This window comes from Nymphalis io, chromosome 22 (genome assembly GCF_905147045.1).
Source record: "Nymphalis io chromosome 22, ilAglIoxx1.1, whole genome shotgun sequence".
In the NCBI taxonomy this organism is placed as follows: Eukaryota; Metazoa; Arthropoda; class Insecta; order Lepidoptera; family Nymphalidae; genus Nymphalis; species Nymphalis io.
This window is the reverse complement of record NC_065909.1, coordinates 3596925-3619069: the sequence shown is the minus strand read 5'-3', so window position 1 is coordinate 3619069 and position 22145 is coordinate 3596925. Positions and strand designations below refer to the sequence as shown.

Sequence of the window (22145 nt, the reverse complement as noted above, 5' to 3'; positions counted from 1 at the left end):
TAACGTCAACACAATTGAAAATTTTAAAAATCTACTAGAAGCACTGTTGAGGCGGGTCGCTGGTTACATCATAAAATACTTTTACGAAGCAAGTAATAACTTTTTCTACTTAGGAGTAAATTTATAAATTAGTTTTAATGATTACTTGTAGCATATCATTCGTTTTAGGATTCTGTAAATAAATAAAAGGTTGGATGGGGAACAGAACAAAAATTATATGCCTCCAGTTAAAGAATAAGGAAACAAAATATAATATGAAACATGTATTTATTCATAAAATCATAATTTAGTTTCAAATTTCCTGTAAAGTGATTTCTAATACAATATTAATAGACATCGCTGATAACTAACAAAAGAATACTCATGTACTGTAGAAGTCTATACTAAAAACCAATATGAAAATCTTAGAAAAATACATCTAATATTTTTTAGGAAAATTTAAAAACCGAATTTATCGTTAATGTATCGAGAAAGGACGCTCAGCGTCTTGATGATCACCTAATCAAGATTTTATCACAACATTTATTCAAAACATAAGCTACTTATTAACATTACACTTATACAATAGAAAAGGTTTTTATTCAGTCCTCATTTCATGCCACTATTTACACGGTATATTACGTAAAATTGAACGTAACGAAACTAAAAATGGCTGCGGATTTAGAATTACCAATACAAAAAGGGGTTGTTAGTAATTTAGGTTGAGGATATATACATTATACTATAAGCAAATGAATGTAAAATATACATATATATAAGGGATGCAAATGAGACTCAAATAAATCTTCATTCAGCAAATTAATTACTGTCCAAATTATGTATTAAAACAACACACAAATTTAAATTTAGATGACAAAATTAATAAAATGCGTTTGAAGAAATACTTAATTTATACATATAAAGATACTTGTAGTATTTTGAAACAATTATTATTGTTAACATTCTATCAATTTAATTGGTTAATGAAAAACATAAAATGCATTACAAAAATTAAATCACACGTCCGTTCGGTATTTCAGTACATACATAGTTCTCGTCGCATTTATGCCAATAGACGAATAGGGCCGATATAATTATATAATATAGTGGCTATCGATTAGGTAGGAGACAAAATAGCACCCCTCAGCAGCGTGAAGTTTATATACTTCAAGACTAGATTTCAAATTTATCTGTTTCGTTTAAGAATGTACCAGAATATAAATAGTCTAGTCTAATTTTATATGGTATATGGTATACCCAGCGTTTATGTACATTCTACCTAATATTTTAAATCTGAGTGAAATATAGGCAGTAATTTCCATCGAAGTTCTTGCTCCGACAACTTCTACGTTGTGCCATTTTGCCCCTACCTACCCTACGTGGATGTCTACACGAGCGTGTCAGTGTCAGTGGGCGGCGGCTCAGCAGACGTGCACGCTGTAGGCGGCGAGACAGGCCTGCAGCGCGGCGCGGTGCGGCTCGTCGAGCGCGCTCAGCAGCGGCGGCAGCAGGCCGGGCTGCGTGCGAGACAGCTCCGCCAGGCTCTCCGCGAGGTAGCGCTTGGGATCATCGATACCTGGCGAGTGGCGAACACGTATAAATAACAGCCTGTAGGTTACTAATAGGGTACTGTTGCGCTTGTTGCATCAGACTACTTGACCACTGATTGTGAATACACATGTATGTGTATTCCAGTATATCTACACCAACTCCCAAACTCATAGCTCCTGAGCAAATCCAAAATTTAAACCTGGATCTGCAGCCTTATAAACTAGCCAATAATAATATTAACCGGCGAGTGGGTCGTCTGCGGCGGACTTGGCGCAAGTGAGTTGTGCGTACTGCGGCTGGTAACCGGGCGTGTCGTCCACCTCTATGAAGTGGTCGTCGGGCAATGTGCTCTCGTCTGGCGGTAACTCGAATAGCGATATAAGTGCCTGGAAATAATTATCAAAGGATTAATTTTCATAAAGCATGAGATGGCCCAGTGGTAAGAACGCGTGAATTTTAAGCGATGATCGTAGGTTCAAACTCGGGCTAACACCACTGAATTTGCATGTGCTTTGCATTTGTGGTTATAATGTATCTCGTGCTTGACGTTGAAGGAAAACATCGTGAGGAAACCTGCATGTGTCTAATTTCACTGAAATTCTGCCACATGTATTCCACCAACTCGCATTGGAGCAGCTTGGTGGAATAAGCTCCAAACCTACTCCTCAGGGAGAGGAGGCCTTCTCCCAGCAGTGGGACATTCACAGGCTGTTACTGTACTGTACTGTACTGTTAATTTTCATTACAGCATTAGCAGTAAAAACCACTATAAACGAGTTATTAGGAGTAAAGATAAATGAATAACTTGGATCTAGAATTGACACGACATCAATGGCTAAGATTTAAATAATCTGTACTATTCAGTGACCTCTTGAAAAAATGGCGTTTTAATTTTCTGTGAAATTATTATCGAAACGTTGAATGTTTAATTAAGAGTACTATATGTTACTAAGTGTAATAGTGTTGTGTTATAAATAAAAATATATTAATCGAGGACTGTTTGTAAGGTACAATATAGAAGAGCTTTTAGCGAATCCCGTGAAAATTGCAAATTTAAGGTTTGTTGTTTATCTGTACTCATCACACCATAGCTATAATATTAAAATAATACTACAATATTATGCCATAAAATTACAATAATATGGTTGTTGTCAAAACCGCTCGATTAAGAAATTTTTGCGTCCATGAATTTTAAAATGGACTGAATTTGGGTTGCTAAAATAACTCGTGCGGCGCGCACCTGCAGCACGGCGGGCCACAGCGGCGCCAGGTCAGCGCGGAAGCGCGCGCTGTGGCACAGCAGGCGCACGCAGCCCACCGCCGCCGCCTTGCGCTCCAGCGCGCCGCACACGCGCCGCACGTCTGGCACCAGCACGCGCTGCACGTACAGCGCGAACATGCTGCAATGAGCGATCATATTTGTGAGTGTAGAAATTAAAAAAATAGTATTCGACGAAAACTGTTTAGTTTTCATATAAAATCTTCTTTCGATTTTTGTCGTAAGAGTAGTGGAATCAAGATGAATACTGTTAAGCAACACTCACTTAGCCTGTACGGAGTCCACTACCTCGATGAGTTCGTCGGCTCCGAACTGCGCCGCGTAGAAGCCCAGAAATGCGATCAGTCCTTTGACGTATTTCGTTGTTTTCGACGAGGAGAGCCGTTGGAAGAGTAGCGTTATTATTTGCTTCGTGTATTGCTGCATCACTGACCTGAAAGAGGAAATACGTTAGGAACTGCACCTGTTTGTATGTGTGTTTTATGCTTAGTTTTTTTTCACCAATTCTTTTCGACTTTGGAGGCATTTCTTTTTGAACTATGCGGAATTCATTTTTTTAAAAACGATAAGCAAGTAATGCTTATATATTTAAAAATTATTTTGACCTTGAAAAAGGTAAAACTATTTGAGATGAAAATATATACAAATTTTTGTTACTAGTATGATTAAGAGCTATGATGACCCGGAAATAAACAGAAGAGAGAGATTGTTATGAAAAAAATACATGTGAATCTGCTATATTCACCCATGAATTATACTCTCAACTTGCTCCTAAAAGAAAGCCTTCACCCATAAATGGGATATTAACGCCATTTATCAATTAGGTATAATATTTACTAAGCAATATTTTTGTCAAATGTCCAAATATTACACATTTGGACAGCAATACTTACTGTCCAAATTTGAATAACATTGTTTGTATGAGATAGAATCCCTCATGGTCGTTCGTCTTTGAAGCAATTAATTTCTGGAACACTCCCAGCATCGCATTCTGAAATGTAAACATTTATTAAAGGTTTATTAAATATTTTCACAGACGAATTAATATTTTTACAAGTTAATGAGATAAAAAGTTATCTGTAAGATTTTTAACGCAAGTAATTTTACTTCTGTGATGTTTCCATCGTTCTTATATGGATCATGAGAGGCTATAGCCTCGCGTCATAGATATTCCATCCATTCATACTGTGTTTATGCGCACTGTCAAGTTGTGGAATGTACTACCGGCATATGTGTATACTGAGCGATACATATATTGTCTTCAACTCGAGAGGGAAATTGCGTCAGCACTGATTCATGATCGTGTTTAAGCATAAGCTCTAAAGATTTTTTCTCGATAGATTCTACATACCGTAACAGTTCTAAGTTTAATGATTATATGAATGTTGTAAAACATCGCACCAGCTTGCCCGAGCTGAGCACGAGGTCGTCGCGGGCGAGCACGAAGGCGCAGAGCAGGCGCACGAGCGGGCGCACGTTGGCGGGGCGCTCCCACAGCGGCGGCGCCAGCAGGCACGGCAGCAGCGCCGCGTACAGCTCCGGGGCGGAGCCGGCCCCGCCGCTGCCGCGCAGCTCCAGCAGCAGCGACAGCATTTGGAATACGTACGGCATGAACTCTGTGCACGAACGATACAACATTTACAATTACATGATAATGACAACGGGGATACTTTAAAATAAATTAAAGATAAGTCTTTATGTTTCTATATTTCTTATCAAGTGTGCTTATGCAATATGCAAATGTAACGTTGAACTGCTAAGTACTTAAGACTTGAAATCATAGTAAACAAACATTAGATTTTAAAACAACAAAGGTCTGATAAACCGGCCAAGCTATTGTACACTCGACACTGCTTTTATTTCTCATACATAACTATGTATATTATTTATATAATTTTTCGCCACTTACCCTGTACATCATTTTGTAGGATGTCTTGGAATATGGGAAACAGTGCGTCTTCAAAAGCTGTTATGGCTTTCGGGTTGGATTTCACCACCAACCTTTAAACAGAAAAAAATTACACATAAAACAAAAACATTAGTAAACGCTAGATAAAGCTACATGCTGTTCTAATTGAAGGAGCCGTTGAAAAGAGTCAATTTGAAGGAAAATGAATCTATAGAGAACATTTTTAGTACAACATTGTTGAGTTTAAAGAAACAAAAATTTCATTCATTCAAAATATTTTCTGATGCTCTCTTTCAGAATCTTTCTCGTCAAAGAAACCAAACACAATGTTCCAATTCAACAATTAATAAATTTATAAAAATCTACTAACTGTATAGCAAGTGAAAGGCTCTCAAATAGGTAATGGTTGAAATGCGGCTTGCAGGGGTTCTTGGAGACGACAGCCAGCATACTAGCCAACTTCGGTAGCGCTTCACCCAAGTACGGCAAAGCGTCCTCCCGCAAGCATGCCAATGTACGAAGAACCGCTGGAAACAAATGGATCACCTCAATAAACACAACAATTATACGTACAAATACTCTTTATTGTACACGAAACAACTTATAGATAAAAAATATAGTACATTTAACATTCATAAGTAAAGCCATTCGTGAACGAATCATAAACATTCGCCGCGAGGGCAAATGACTCTACTCCACCTGATGGTAAGTGGTAGTAGAGTCCAAACGCGACGACGGCCAGTACAGTCGGGAAGAATGTTCTGTACTAGCCGTCCCCGCCTTGCCGGCCCGCAAGATGCCTCTTCCTCGTTTGAAGGAACCCGGGTTGTAAGTGGAGGGGAACACGTGAGCTGGTAAGGAATTCCATTTTTTGGTAGTGCGACAAAGAAAGGAGTTGCCAAATTTCTTTGTGCGCGATGGAATTGATGTCACAGTTAGGCGGTGACATCGAGAACCAGCTCGCGTGGACTTAAGAAGGAAGGGGGAAGCAGGAATTAGAGAGAATAATTCCTCAGAGCACTCGCCGTGATACAGTCGATAGAAAGCGCTCAGTGCTGCTATCTCACGACGCAATTGTAAAGGTTCAAGGGTGTTTGTGACCTTTACGTCGCCAATAATGCGTACTGCACGTCGCTGCAACCGGTCCAAGGCCTCCAGTAGGTACTTAGCGGAGCCATCCCAAAGGTGCGAGCAATATTCAACGCAAGACCGTACCTGTGTTTTGTATAACAGGCACAGTTGTTGTGGCGTGAAAAATCGCCGCACCTTGTTCAGAACTCCGAGTTTCCGTGAAGCTGTTTTTATAATAGCCTGCCTTTACGAATAAAATTCATACTTGCAAACATACATATATGTATCATCATCAGCATCATCATCAACACCCTTTTATTTATTTATTTTTTTTATTTATTTTATTTAAGGACCACTAGTAGCTACTACATGTTTTAATGACAAATGTAAAACAATTTAGTGAAAATAGCTAACATGTGAAGCTTTTTAAAGTAGCCACAACAATTACAATATTTGTTTTAAAAATACATTAACACATAATTATAGCAACATGAGTAGAAAGATTAAAAAAAAAAAAAAGTCCAAATTGGTACAAATTAAAGATCATAAAAAAATAAACATGCACTTAATAAAATTAAAATTAATAACACAAATAGTTTGAAATTGATATAGGTATAAATTAAAATTAAATAATTCATTAAATTCATGCAAAGTTTACGTTACAAAAATATTACTAAAAATATACTAATTAATACAAAATAAAATCAAGATAACATTATTTATTATTTATTTATTTATTTATTATTTATTTGCATCTCTCAACAATTCTAGCGCCCGTTTACGATAAATCATGGCAGAGTCATTAAAAATATCTAGATCTTGACAAAAACCATTGTACAACCGTGATGTTCTAGGCATTGGTGCATTACATCCTAATTTCGTTTTTGATATTCTGACATCAAAAGTGCCCAGAAAACTACGAACATTGCGCCTTGGAATACGATAGTATATCTTTTCAAGTAAGCAAGTACAGTCGATCTCGTTACGAATTATCTTAAATAGGAAAGAGAGATCTAGTAATTGTCTGCGTACAGAGAGACTATCCATATTAAAGTCTTTCAAGAGATTGCTGTAATTTTTATTAGATTTATTGTATGAGGTTTTTTTGTTTCTGGATAGATGATATACAAATCGCTTCTGTATTCTCTCTATACGCAGACGATGTACATTGTAACAAGGATTCCACACAACACTACCGTACTCCAGTACACTACGCACGTAAGCGTTATAGATTATTTTTTTCGTGTTATTCGTGAAGTGTTTACCATTTCTAATTAAAAATCCTAACGTTTTGGAACTTTTCGTAATTATTTTATTGAAGTGCGGGACAAAAGTAAGCTTGTCATCAAAAATGACACCCAAATCACTTATTTCAAAAACTTCCTCCAACTTGATGTTATCAATGCTATATATTGTTTTGATTATATTGAGCTTTCGCGTAAATTTTATATGCTTGCATTTACTGACGTTTAATTCCATTTTATTATTTTTACACCAATTATATATAGCATTAATATCCACCTGTAAGAGCTCTGAGTCAGCTAAGTTGTTTATTACTTTTGTTAATTTTAAATCGTCCGCAAATAAAAATACTCTACTATAATGTACCGTATCGCAAATATCATTAATGAAGATATTAAAGAGCCAAGGTCCTAAGTGTGACCCTTGAGGAACCCCGGAGCAGGCTTTATATAGACTCGAGCTAAAACCTTTTAAGACAACAAATTGTTGTCTATTGTATAAATATGATTTGAACCACTCAAGCATATTACCATTGAATCCGTACTTGCTTAGTTTTAAGAGTAAAATATCGTGCGAAACTTTGTCGAAAGCCTTGGTTAAATCGGTATAAATTGCGTCAACTTGCTTGTGGTTATCAATAGCTGGCACAATGAATTCACTGTACGAAACAAGATTTGATGTTGTAGATCGACCCTTTATAAAGCCATGCTGGTTATTATTATTCATTTGCTTTACATGACATTCTAGATATGGGTAAACTATTGCTTCAAATACTTTGACAAAAGTGGAAAGTATGGAAATCGGTCTATAATTCTCAATGCACTCACTACCCTTGGACTTATATACTGGTACGATCCTAGCTATTTTCCACTTATCGGGAAAAACACCTGAGCGAAGTGATTCGTTGTATAATAAATATAAAGGGAAACTTAGTACCCATGCACATTTAGAAATAAATATAGGAGGGATATTATCATAACCTGTCCCTTTAGTTGTATCAAGTCTTTTTAAGTATTGATAAATCTGTCTTCGCGATATTACAAAATTAGTGAACGCTCCAAAGTCATGTTTACATTGATTACTATAAGATGGTAATGTATATGAACTTTGAGATTGTGTGTAAACAGAAGCAAAATACAAGGCAAATTCGTTACAAATTTCTGATCCCGATTTCATTACTTTTTGTTTGTAAGTCATTATGCCTGGGAGTGCGGTACTATTATCTTGTTTGCCCTTAAGGTATGACCAAAAATATTTAGGATTTCTACTAATATTTTCTTCAACAATTTTAATGTAATTATTGTAGCAAATTTTCGATAAATCTGCACAACGTTTGCTCAAAAGACGTAATGAAATTTCATCAAGTGGGTTTTTATATATTTTGTATTTATTTAAAAAAACTTGTTTCTCTTTATATAAATTTATCATTTCCTTAGTGAACCATGGAGGATATTGTTTACCTTTTTGTTTCTTTTTTGGTACATATTTTTCGATCAATTTGTTCAAAATTTTATAAAATTTATCGATCATTAGGTTTATTGACTTACAATTACAAAATTCGCTTAACCAATTGATATTATTTAATTCTGAAATTATACTTACGTAGTCAGCTTTAAAATAGTTCTTCTTATCACCAATAACATTACTTTTTAAAGAAGTTCTTGATGAATAAGAAACTAATATATCTAAGGGAGGATGGTGGTGATCTGGAGGCACTATTGGCAAAATAGACTTACTAATTTTTATGTTATTATGATTACTGAATATTAAGTCTAATATTTTATTATTGTTATTACTAATGTTATTATGTTGAACTAAATTATTGAGAGATGCAAAATCAACTAGCAAATTTCCTAAGGAACTATTAGAAATAACATTATCATCAGTAGCGAACCAATTGATATTACTTAAATTAAAATCACCCACGAGCATAACATTTTGTCTATTCTCTGCAATTCTACTATTAAAATTATTGATAAAATTAGATAGCATATTACGGCTGACGGGAGGAGGCAAATAAACTGCACATAATGCAATTGAGTTACACTCATCGTGACAATTTTCTCGTTCAATATTTATCCAAAGATCTTCACACTGACTTTCACAAAAACTGAGTCGCATTGATTTCAGTTTATTTGAGACCGCCACTAAAACTCCACCACCATCTTTTTTACAATGTAAAGGTAAACTATCACGATCTCTTCTGTATACTGTATAACGGTTGTCGAATACTTCATGGTTCTCTATTTTATTATTAAGCCACGTTTCTGTTAATATAATAACATCATAATTTGTACACGATAAATTGCAGATGAAGTCATGAGTTTTAGTACGGAGACCTCGGACGTTCTGGTAGTATATATTAAGACCGTTGAATTTTATAACATGAAACACTAAAATGATCTATGAGTTTAGAGAGCAAAGCAATTTACTGGATATTATTCAGAACAGTATGATTTTTTACATAAATACATTCTGAATGTTCTGTCTTTCTCATAAATACCTTGCCCTGTCTAACCCACACAAATCTGTATTTTTTTTCTTTAGATTTTATTCGAGCTGCTGCATGTAAAGACTTAATAGCCGGTGTCAAGTGTTCCATAACATATATTGGCTGCTTATCTGCTGCAATACCTATGTGACTTGTGTTAAGTTTATCGTCAGGATGCGATTTATTGTAATTGATGACACATGCTAGCATCGCGTCTCTCATTCGTGGTGTGGATAGCTTTACAATCACAGATCTGGGTCTTTTGTCGCTGTTGTTCAATTTTGCAACTCTAGTACAATGATGTATATCAGACTCCTTTAGATCACATGATATTGCTTTACTCAGTTGCATTACTGCACTAATTAAATTTTCATTTTTATGCTCAGGAATCATTTGTATTTCAATGTTATTTGATCGATTATACTGCTCCATAGTATGTATTCGTTGTTGCAAATCAGATGTTACATTTTTTAGTGCATTTTTCTCTCTTTCCATTTCCGCAATTTTATCGTCATAACTTGCAATTATTTTTTTAGTAGATTCGTATTCTTCGCTCAAAAAAGTCATCGAGTTTTCAATAGTAGATATTTGCTCTTTTATAGGTTTAAGATTTTCTTGAATCATTTTGTTTAACATGTTAGTGATATCATCCAATAGTAAATTTTTAAAGGCCTGAAACTCATTACGAATGATTTGTTCAACGTCTTGTTTAGTAAGTTGTTCTGATGCAGGCGACCACTTTTCAGACTGTTTGCTTTTTTGCCGATTTGTCACATTGTAAGATTCTGGAGAAGTATTATTTCTTGTTGTTATTATTTTTTTCTGTGGAATCATTCTTACTTAGTAACGACTATAACAGCAACTTCTTAACAGAAAAATAAATAAATTGAAATAGGTCACCAACAACTTGGGTTTGAACCCGTATCGCTTGTGCGTGGAAGTATGGTTCACACCGTTGGGCCAACGATATGGTTATTGTTCAAGTAAAAATTGCGAACTGTGACTTTTCGCGTCCACTGCTGGATATAGGTCTCTCCAATGGCACGCCACTGAGCTCGATTTTCAGCTCTTAATCTCTAACCGCTGCCAGCCACGTTGCATATATCGTCACTCCACCTAGCTGGAGGGCGTCCTACGCTACGTTTGCCAAGGCGTGGTCTCCACTCCAGAACGCGTCTACTCCAACGGTCGTCGGTTCTGCGACATATGTGTTCAGCCCACTGCCACTTCAGCTTACTAATCCTTTGGGCTATGTCGATAACCTTGGTTCTCTGTCGGATCACCACATTTGGGATTCGATCCTTCAGAGAAACTCCGAGCATAGCCCTCTCCATAGCTCGCTGAGCGACCTTAAAATGGTGGACCAAACGCACTGTCAGTGTCCACGTCTCGGCTCCGTAGGTCATAACCGTTAAGACGAACTCGTTGAAGACTTTTGTCTTCAAGCATTGCGGTATTCGTGACGAAAAGACTTGACCGAGTTTTCTATACGCTGCCCACCCCAGCTGTACTCTTCTTCGTGCGTCCCCCTCGAAGTTGTTTTGACCCAACTGCACATACTCCTGAACAACTTCGAGAGGAACTCCGTTAAGAGCTATTGGTTCCGGACTGACGTGTTCGTTGAACATTATCTTGGTTTTATCCAAGTTTATCCGGAGACCAATTCTAGCAGAAGAATCATGGCTCTTCCTTTTTGAAGAAAATTACGACAACACTCTTGCTCCATGCCTTTGGAGTTCTCCCCGAGAATATGACAGAATTAAATATTCGTTGGAGCTGCGCTAGTAAAGGTTTTCTAGCTGCCTTTAGTAGCTCCGTCGTAATTCCATCTTCCCCGGGGGCTTTTCCATTTTTAAGCTGCCCCAAAGCCATCACGATTTCGTCTTAGCATACTTCTGGCAACTCTTCTGTGAAGGGGGCTAAAGTGGCTTTAGGATCCCTAGGGTCGGGTTGAGGACGAAGGGCTACTGATGTATATAATTTACCGTAGAAGTCCTGATCTTCCTTAAGAATCTCGAGCTTAGAGGCAACGACTTTTCCCTTTGAAGTGGTCAGCTTCGTCAGATGGCTTCGACCTAGTTTTTGAACAAAGACTTTCGACCCCCGATTTTGCTCAATCGCTTCTTTTATAGAGCGTGTATTGGAGTTTCGGAGGTCGCGTCTTACTAGCTTTGATATTTTTTTATTAAGATCTGACGAAGTGAGTGTAGGGTTTTCACGTCGTTTCCGACATATATGTATATAAATTAAAATCTTCTTGGTATTGAAGTCGATTTAAGGTTAATATCATAGTATGTTTAGAGTTTAAATTCCTTTACATAGAGCTGTCTCTTTCTAGTGGTCGGTTACTAAGATTTATTTACATAAGCTCGCTGAACTGAGTTTTGAACTCAGGTCAGGACTTTAGAATTTACGATTAGAACGGGACAGTCAAATCCATGTCCGAACAATATAATTTTTTTTATATATATATAATAGATAGGCGGACGAGCATATGGGCCACCTGATGGTAAGTGGTCACCAAACGCCCTTAGACAGTGGCATTGTAAGAAATGTCAACCATCGCTTACATAGCCAATGTGCCATCAACCTTGGGAACTAAGATTTTATGTCCCCTGTGCCTGTAATTACACTGGTTCACTCACCCTTCAAACCGGAACACAACAATATCAAGTACTGCTGTTTTGCGGTAGAATATCTGATGAGGGGGTGGGACCTAACCAGACGAGCTCGCACAAAGCCCTACCACCAGTAAAGTAATAATAATAATGTCCTCCAGACCGATTTCGGCCACGGCGGCCAATCTCAAGAGAGATTAGCCAACTACGCAGGAGATATTATAGTGCACAAGTGTGTGCGCAAACACAGGTGCACTCTCTATTCCCTAACTCTCATTATCCGATGGGACGACAATCCGATACGACCGGAACGAGTTCAGGCGAAGGACCAACGGCTTTATGTGCTTTCCGAGGAACGGGAGTGTACACACTTCCAACTTCCAGACTCCGGGCTGCTACTGAGAATTTTCTGATAGAAAAACCCAATAACTTTTTATCGGCCCGACCTGGGAATTGAACCCAGGACCTCCGGGTCTGCGGCCTCATATCAAGCCACTAGCCCAACGGGGCAGTCTAAAACCAGTAAAGTAAGTAATATATACTAGTAAAGCATGAGATAGAGGCGGGGTCGTGCTCACCCTTCATGACGTACTCGTTGTGGTCGGCGGGCAGCGCGCGGCCGGCGGGCCCGGCGAGCGCGGCCAGCAGCGCGGCCAGCAGGCGCGGCGCGTGCGGGCGCAGCGCGGCGCGGGGCAGCATGCCGCCCGCGACCAGCTTCTCCGCCGCGCACGCGCCGTACGTGCACACCACGCCGCTGCCCGCGATGTGGTTGATCTGACAAACACGCCTCGTTAGCGTACCGCAGACGCAGCCATGGATTGCCAATGGCAAATATTAACGATCCCCTCGGTCCAGTCACCACTTACGCGATCGATAATTACACTTAATACTCCTAGAAATTAATTAGTGAATTATTTTGTAGTAGTTATAAATACACTATCAGCCTGTCAATGTCCCACTGCTGGGCTAAAGCCTCTCCCTTTTTGAGGAGATTTTTGGAGCTTATTCAACCATGCTGCTCCAATGCGGGTTGGTAAGAATACCCGTGTGTCATAATTTCAATGAAATTAGACACGTGCAGGTTTCCTCGCGATGTTTTCCTTCACCGTCAAGTACGAGATGAATTATAATTTTTAAGCACATGATATTTCAGCGGTGCTTGCCCGGGTCTGGTCCCACGATCGTCGGTTAAGATTCACGCGTTCTAACCACTAGACCATCTCGGCTATAATTATAAATATATAACAATAATATCCTTATAATATTAAGATATAAGGACATTATATTGTCCATTCTGTTTTCTCATTGTAAAAACACGAACAATAATTTTGCACGTGGAGTAGATGGACTTTTCATTGTGAATATATAGCAAATGGCTCTATTGTAAAGATAACATTAAAAATCAGCTTTATAAATGGCCGATAAATGCTCCATAATTAAAATATTATTTTAAATTTCCAAATTATTTCAGTACAAAAGCTCAAAGTGAATTCTAATTCAGTAAATTAGTATAGTTTATGTATAGTATAGTATATGGTGATTAATATTCCGAATTTGCGACCATCTTGAAATGACGGTATCACAAACCAATTTTTCAAAAATATATAATCTCGAGCGCCATCTATGTTGAAAATAATTATTATAAATCTCTCTAATTTTTTGTATCATCACCTAACGAGTGACTGGACTACTTACCAATAACGGAAAGGCTTGCATTATGAGTTCCTTCGGTAGCAGAGACCGGAAAGTCATTATGTACTTGATGGCGTCTGCTTTCAATACTGGCAACTCTTCCACTGTAATTGAACAATATATATTTACATATATTTACAATATATATCTTATTATTTCTTCTAGAGGCCAGTTCGAACAGTTACTTATCATAAGGTTCTGAATTGATACTGTGCATGATTTCTCACCGTAAGTATGTGCATAAGGCACATACCCGATGATAGCTACTCTGTATGTACCCTGCAAATGTTTTTTACTACTCTATATTGGAGCACAATAAATGTAACTCCCGGAAGTGCGAACGTGTGTTCTGAATTTACTTAAAAAAATGATATCTCTAAAAATTAAAAAATAAGTGAAATTAAATTACGATAACAATTTTGGAGTGCCTTTGAAAATATTAATGTTTTGTGGTTTCTGCTCAATAAATTCGCCAGAAAACATTCGATTTGGCAACAAAAATCACCAAAATTCTTACCGCATTCAACTCTACAAAATAACACAGAAGAAGTAGAAATACAATAAAATGTATAGCGTAACTATATTGATCTTTAAAACATTCCATAAGTGGTTTTTCAGAATAGCTTCTTGAATTCCACTCACACTCACTTGAATTACACTCAATGGGGATCATATTTCTATGATTCAGTAAAAAGTTGGGACTTTCAATAAACTCTGTTGAAACAACAAATATACTATATTTTACCTTTGAATTATAAGGATAGTACTATGAAAACAAAGAAATAAAGAGTGTGCCTGATTTTTTTCATATATATTTAGTTACAAAAATATATGTCTTGTTTCGTAAACCTAGGTGCTTCCAACAAATATTTTTGAAGTTAAAAGAAGTTTCTAGAATGTACTTATACATACCGTTAGGGCGTTGCAGCTCAGGCAAGACGTGATTGGCAGCAAATGAAGTCAGGTCCACTAGAGGAGAAGCCTTAGTCACTCCCGCTGCTTGTGTCCCGCCACGACTTGCCAGTGATGTGACCAGGAAAAGTGCTGTGTCTTTGCCAATCCAAGCACTGCCACCGCTCTCTGAATACTTTTGTAGCATAACCTACAACATTTAACGTTATTATTAGATAAAATTAAAATCAGCTATCGATATCATGTCGGCGTTGAAGTTTGGAGAGTATAAAAATTATTCCTTTTTAGTTTATTATAAAAAATACTGCAAAATAACGAAGCACGCTGACCTCAACATATTGGCCGAATATGCTCATCATCTTATCTTCGTAATGTAACGCGAGGGTCCGCACTAGGTCACAGGCCGCTCTCCGTCTGGTATCCACGTCGGAACCTTCGATATCACGGCTTACGTATTCCTCCGGATTATCCTCGAACAGCTCCAAATCGGACTCTGTAATAAAACACTATCAGTAAACATAGAATAATAAAAAAATTATGCAAGTGGTCACCACTGCCCATAGGAACTAATATAAATATTAACCATTCTTTACATTTCCAATGCACCAACAACCTTGGAACCTAAAATATTAGATCCCTCGTGCCTGTCGTTTTTCTATACTTTTTTTTTAAATTTAAAGTTAAACACAGCCAACTATCTATAATAACATCATTTTTGATCCTATTTGCGTCAATTATGTGATATTCATTATTATTAATAATAATATTAATAATATCCTGGGACATTTTTTCACACGGCCATCTGATCCCAAATTAAGCTTGTACAAAGCTTGTGCTATGGAAACCAGACAACTGATATACTACATATACTATTTTTCTTTTGTAAATACATACTTATATAGATAATTACACCCAGACTCGGGACAAACAGACATGTTCATGGACACAAATACCTTCATGAAAGGCAAGTGTCTACCAACCACGCCAACCGGCTCGTCAAATTTATTATTATTATATATTTATTTGTTTTAATGTTACATAAATATAGTTTAATAGCATATATAACATATTATTATATATAAATAATACCTAATTGTGTGCAATGGCAAGTTTATTATGGTTGGAAATGTAATAGACGGTTTTCACGAACAAATATATGCATAACAGCGCCTTTAAACAGGGCCCTTAAAACGTATAATAATGTTTATAAAGAGGCTGATTTAGATGTTTGGTGATGGCATGGGAGCATACAAATTTAAAAAAATAAGAATATTATGACGGATTGCATATTTAAATTCAAATGTCAAAGTACCACGAATGGGTCATAAATTAACTCTTTTTTGTTTTTTTTTGCGTCTTTGTGTATAAATTTAAGTTTAAATTTTTTACATTTATATATTTCTTTATTTTTCCTTAATTTATTTGTATACGTGTTGTTTTCCTTACGCGATATCTTTAAAAATGTTACGTTGGAGTGAACGAAGCTGAAAATGTGAAATTGCATTATGACTTAGCCTATAATAGCGATGTATAGTGTTAATAAGTGTCATTATTTGGAATTGTTATTTTCTGGGACAGACGTGTAAAAACATTGTACATTGTGTTGGCTTCCAATAATTTAAAAAATATATATAAATAAATAGATTGTTCTATTTTTGAATAGGACATCTGCGCAATCCTTTTTCATTTCATCTCCTCCCAATCAACAATATTGATGATGACGATGGTCAACATTCAATCGCTTCAACCACATGCATTGGTGTTCCTCAACACTGTACACATGGTAGAAACAATCGAAAGTTTCTTAACAAAAAATCCTATTGCTCTTGCGCCATGTACAAATAGAGAATGTGGGGCACAATTCTTCTCCTCTCGAAGATCACTATATTTTGGGAGTATTTTGAATACATACCTCGTAGCTGCATGTTGGGTATGACAACTTTCTCGCAAATACTGCTAAGCGTGGCGGGATCTTCGAAGAGATTCTTGTAACTATTTTTCTCCGCTACTTTAGCGAGGAATGTAAGTGCGTTCGACACTAACTGTAACAAACGTGAAAAAACAATAAATATTTGAACTAAAAATGTACATTTTGTTTGTAACTTGGAAACAAAGATGTTATATCCCTTTTGCCTGTTGTTACACTGGCTCACTTACCTTTCAAATTATAATAATAATATCCTGGGACATTTTTCACGCGGCGATCTGATCCCAAATTAAGCTCGTACAAAGCTTGTGTTAAGGAAACCAGACAACTGATATACTACTTTTCTTTTGTAAATACATACTTATATAGATTACACCCAGACTCAAGAGAAACAGACATATTCATGCACACAAATGTCTGTCCTGGGTGGGAATCGAACCCACAACCTTTGGCGTGAAAGGCAATCATCTACCAACCACGCCAGCCGGCTCGTCATAATTTCATTAAATTTGAACGCAACAATACCAAGTATTGCTGTTTGGTTGATATGATACCTGATGAGTCGGTGATACCTACCCAGACGTACTTGCACAAACCCTTATTGGCAAGTAAATATAAATAGTATATGCTACAAGTAATGATAGTCAAGTTATCTATATTAATATTGTAAATGCTAAACTCTGTCTGTATGTGACTTGAAAGAGTTTTCACGTCTAAGTCATTGAACTGATTTTGATAAATTTTGATATAGAGTAAGCCCCAAGGAAGAACATACTTTTATTATACCTATTACCTGTCAAATATCGCGAGTTTACGAGGGGAGGGTGGGGCACCACACCGGGCTCAATATATTTCCAAGGTGAAAAATTCCAAAAAGTGTGGACTCACCGCATCGAATCGTAACTTCGAATCTGTGTTCAGTAAGACATTCCACACAGCAGTCACGAAAGCTGGAGCGTACGGAGAGAACTCCTCTTCGTACTTGAGAGCGTATAGAGCTGCACAGTTACAAATTTCCGTACGAAGTTCCTCCATAACGCCAGGCTTGTCGGTATCGTCCTGGATGTAGAAAAAGTTATTGTAAAAATTTATAATAAGTATACAGACTGGGAAAAAGGCTTGAAGGTAAGTAGTCATCAATTCCCTTAGAAATAAGAATTATTAACCATCCCATGCTTATAAGAAGCATTAGGCCATTCTAATGCCAACTTCACTTATCTTCGGGAGCCCTAAAATCTCTATTCTTAAAGCCCTATTTTACGGCTAAAAGAAATAATATTACTACTAAATAGGTAATTTCGGAAGGTCGAAAGATGTGCGGGCCTTGAAATTGATCTTTTGCGACCGTCAGACTGACGGTCTTCATCATCAAAACAAACAGCTGAATAAGAATTTTTGTCACAAACTTTATCCAATTACAAAATCAGTACAAACAAACAACTTTAACATTGAATTGACGGGATACCGTTCAAGATCTTAAATATTGACTATAAATTCTTTAAAAAAGGCCTTTTGAACGTCGGCGAAGTTTGTATCCGACCTTTAGAAGTTAAATTAAAATGGATATAAATAGTTAAGCGGTATATTGTTTTATTGTATTATAAATATATATTAAACGAAAACTCTTTGTAGTGCATAATGCAGAAGAAAATATCTAATTCTGTGGTTTGTTTATCTTTACTCATTTCATTGGAAATCTTTTCATTTGAATCGGATACAATTTAGCTAGTTTTAGTCTAAATTTAATACAATCGACTTACACTTGTCTCCAAACATGGTACTTTCTCTTGAAGTAGGTTGAGGAGATTTGGCATCCATACTGGCATATTGTCCTCGAAGAACTCTGGCAGATCCTGGTAGTTGAGGGAGTAGAACACCTTGCATGTTAACACGAGGGAGTTGTAGATGATCTTCAATGCATGTGGCACATTATTATTTTTCTTCGCCAAGTCTATTAACGCCTGGAAATAAAAAGATATTACACATATAAAGTACTTTAAATAAAGGTTTGTCCGTATTGCATAGTCACAAATCCATGGATGAATGAAACACACATTCACCCATTCACCTTTCCGGTCTAGCCCCTTCAGCCACCCGAATAAATTATAATAATATTAATTATTTTATATTATGTTTGTAGAAAAAAAAATCATAATTTTCACTCACCACAAATAAATCCGTCAAAGGTTTTGCGATGTTATCGAGAACATGTTTGATTTCTTCCCACAGTTTTTGTGATTTAAATTCATATCTATACCTCTTGAATAACGAATGGGCTGTCCTTAACACGCCATTTATTAGATGAAAATCACCTGTGACAATTTATTTAAGTTAATTTCATGTAAAAGAATAAAACTGTTGAGGTCAGGCCCCCTTTACCTTTGAGTAAAGGGATTTGATTTCTTATCTAAGAATACATTTCAAATTAATTTTTAATTCCATTAAAAAGAAAATTAGTTCAAAGCCTTGCAATAAACAATACATATATTTTTGTTTTTTAAATAAAATATTTAAAGATTAACATACCAGAAGCAAATTTCTCTACCATCTCATTGATCAGTCCTGGCCACTTCTCCGGGAAGTCATGCTTGCCAATTATAGAGACTGCATCGCTGAATTGCCTTTGAACCGCTTCCGGGCTCTTGAGCATCAATCTTACTATAAGTGATTTAATGGTAGCTCTGTCTGAAGCATGCATGCGATCAACGCCATCTTCGTCCTAATAAAATTTATGTCATTATTAAAATAAAGTAACAGCCCAAATCTCCCATCGCTGGGCAAACACTACTCTCTTCTTTTGAGAAGTTGTATGTATACTAATGTATTCCACCGCCTTGCTCCTGTGGGTTGTTAGATACACTTGTGTTTCCTTATGATGTTTTTTTTTTTCTCCGCAGAGCTCAAGATTAATTATAAACACAAGACAACTAAGCATGTGAAAATTCAATGGTACTTATAAGTTAAAATTATGTACAGTCTAATAAATTATTAGTAATTTTGTGCTATTGGGCCAAGTTGGGTTTACTAGTTTACTCAGTTTTTTTTAATGTTTGAACAAAGGAGTTAATTTCTCCATATATTACAAAAGCAAGTCTTATCGTATAATATAATTTGTATTTTAAATGATGATTTCTACCGTGGCACCAGTGCTGCAGGAACAGCTCGAAGGATTAATGATGTTTACGGTGCTGGTGTGGCAAAAGAAAGTATGGTATGTTTTTGGTTTCAACATTTTCGTTCTGGAAATTTCGACCTTCAGAACCACCCAGTGGACGGCCGGAGACCAAAGTGGAAAATGAAGAATTAAAGGCTATTGCGGAAGCGGATCCATCACAAAGCACTTCCGAGATAGCTGCAGGCTTCGGGGTAAATGATAAAAGTGTATTAATCCACTTGAAGCAAATCGGGAAAGTAAAAAAAACTTGAATGATGGGTACCTCATGAATTGAGTGAATTGAACTTGCAAACATGCATGCTGTGTTACTTTGCTCAACCAACACATTAATAAAGGGATTTTAAATCAAATCATTATTTGTGATGAAAAGTGTAATTATGGCAGATATCTATTGTCATCAACTGCAAACCATGAAGGAAGAACTAGCTGCCTAACAACCGAGATTGGTCAATCACTTCACTTCACTTTGATGCTTCACGACAACGCAAGACCACACACCGCACAACAAACACCACTAAGATAGATGAGCGACAATTGGAATTTCTGCGACATCCACTAATGATAATAATGATTAATGAACTACCTTTGAGATGGCAAAAGTGCATAGATAACAAAGGTGCATACTTTAATTAATTAAATATATTTTACAAAAAAAATATTGACTTTATATTCCTCCTGTACAAAGTGCCAATTTCATATTAATATTATTAGTAAGGGCCTATTAGTTATATTTCAGATCACCTTGAACCTCTAGACCTTATTTACTATGGAAAGAGAAATATTATAATAACACGGTAATCTTACCACTGGCCAATTTCGTTTTATGTAGTTCTTGAAGATTATAGATGCGGTGACTTTAATTACCATATCTACATTATCATTGTCAATGAGATGAAGAAGCAATATTCCATAATTTTGGTTTGATTCAACACCTTCTAAGAATTTCTCAGCTGAAATTAAAATTTTAATTTTGGATTTTAACTCTGAATTTTTGTATAACAATTGAATAAATTTTGAAGTTATTTTTGCATTTAATTTTAGTATATTTAAAAAAAATGTGGTTGTTATCAAGATGAAATTAATTATAGACTTCAAATATAGTAACGAAATATAAAAAATTGTCTTACATAAAAATGTTGTTTACCAGGTGTTTTAAACACTGATTTCTATCTTGAAAGTAGAAACAACAGTGTTTATCACCCCTAAGCAACATTTATAAGTAACCTGTAAGCTATAATTATTTTAAACTAATCTTGTTATAAAAAAAACTATTATTTATTGCTATGAACGCAACATCACTTGATCAAATAATTATATCATTAACGGTTATAAGCTTTACATTTTAGGTTATTATTAATAATTTACTACGCGTAATAACTTATGATATCATATTGCAGTAGCATAAAAATAAACGTATTATTATTTTTTTATTTCTAATAACCGTCGAACACTTATATCAGACAGGTTACAAGTTATATACATTAACTTACCGGGTCTTCTGATATTGGGGTCTGGATTCAGAGTTTTTTCTAAGTAACTCACTAGAGTAGCTAAATTCTCATCTGATACTTCCATTATAATATAATATTATTAAACAATTTAAAAGTTACGTTTCAAGCCGGACACTGCTAGCTTTGGATAATTTCGTAATTTAATCACAAACGCGTTCTTCACTTCGTTCATATGCGAATGACAGTTGTTTTTGAAGTAGGACAATGCTGCCAGAACAATAAACACTTGGCGATCAATAAATTCTATGAAATTAACTTAACACGTCTCTATTGATTTTTGAATAATCTTTGTGAATTTTTATTCTATTCTAAAATAACCCGATACATGTTTTGAGAAAAGTTATATTTCACACCCTCGTACTTATCTTTTGGTAAAAAAAATAACGGATCTCAGTCATCAGTCCTAAGCCTACAAAATTAAATGAAGGAGAATCAAAATATAATTTTATTAATTACAAGTATTTCCTAAACTACAAGTCCGAACTCCAAACTAGTACATTTGAAAAAATATACAAGAACGGAGTGCTCGTTTAATTTTCAGAGGCCAGTTTATTCTACTTATTACAAGTATTTGAAAATGAAAGAACACCGAATTTACAATGGTTTCAATTAGAACATGTATGTTTACTGTCCGTCCCTTATTTTTGCACTTGATCTTTAGTTAGATTATAATCATTACCTGATAATATAAAACATACTGCCTTCACATCATATATTTAAAAAAAAATTATAGCTTAAATACGTAGTAGTGCTTAGTTTAGATTTCTAGTAATTGGTGACTAGTGAGA

At 36.1% G+C, this 22145-nt stretch overlaps 1 protein-coding gene across 1 annotated transcript; it reads right to left on the bottom strand.

The window, feature by feature from the left end:
* Positions 1 to 250: 250 nt before the first annotated feature.
* LOC126777345 (exportin-2) lies at positions 251 to 21531 on the bottom strand. Its single transcript, XM_050500353.1, has 19 exons — positions 21337 to 21531; positions 20651 to 20796; positions 19198 to 19390; positions 18838 to 18983; positions 18432 to 18632; positions 17560 to 17730; positions 16657 to 16786; positions 15074 to 15237; positions 14745 to 14934; positions 13836 to 13936; positions 12719 to 12914; positions 5089 to 5245; positions 4719 to 4810; positions 4211 to 4425; positions 3703 to 3800; positions 3075 to 3242; positions 2771 to 2930; positions 1772 to 1916; positions 251 to 1555 (listed from the first exon to the last, which is right to left on the bottom strand). The coding sequence occupies exons 1-19, from the start codon at positions 21419 to 21421 to the stop codon at positions 1401 to 1403; spliced, it is 2913 nt and encodes a 970-aa protein (XP_050356310.1). The 5' UTR covers positions 21422 to 21531; the 3' UTR covers positions 251 to 1400.
* Positions 21532 to 22145: the final 614 nt, after the last annotated feature.

Coding starts and splice junctions, on each gene's coding strand:
- LOC126777345 (XM_050500353.1), bottom strand. CDS start 21,421: ATGGAAGTATCAGATGAGAATTTAGCTACTCTAGTGAGTTACTTAGAA. Junction 18,984..19,197: donor GGTAGAGAAATTTGCTTCTG/GTATGTTAATCT, acceptor AAATTGTCACAG/GTGATTTTCATCTAATAAAT. Junction 4,426..4,718: donor CCTACAAAATGATGTACAGG/GTAAGTGGCGAA, acceptor GTTCGTGCACAG/AGTTCATGCCGTACGTATTC.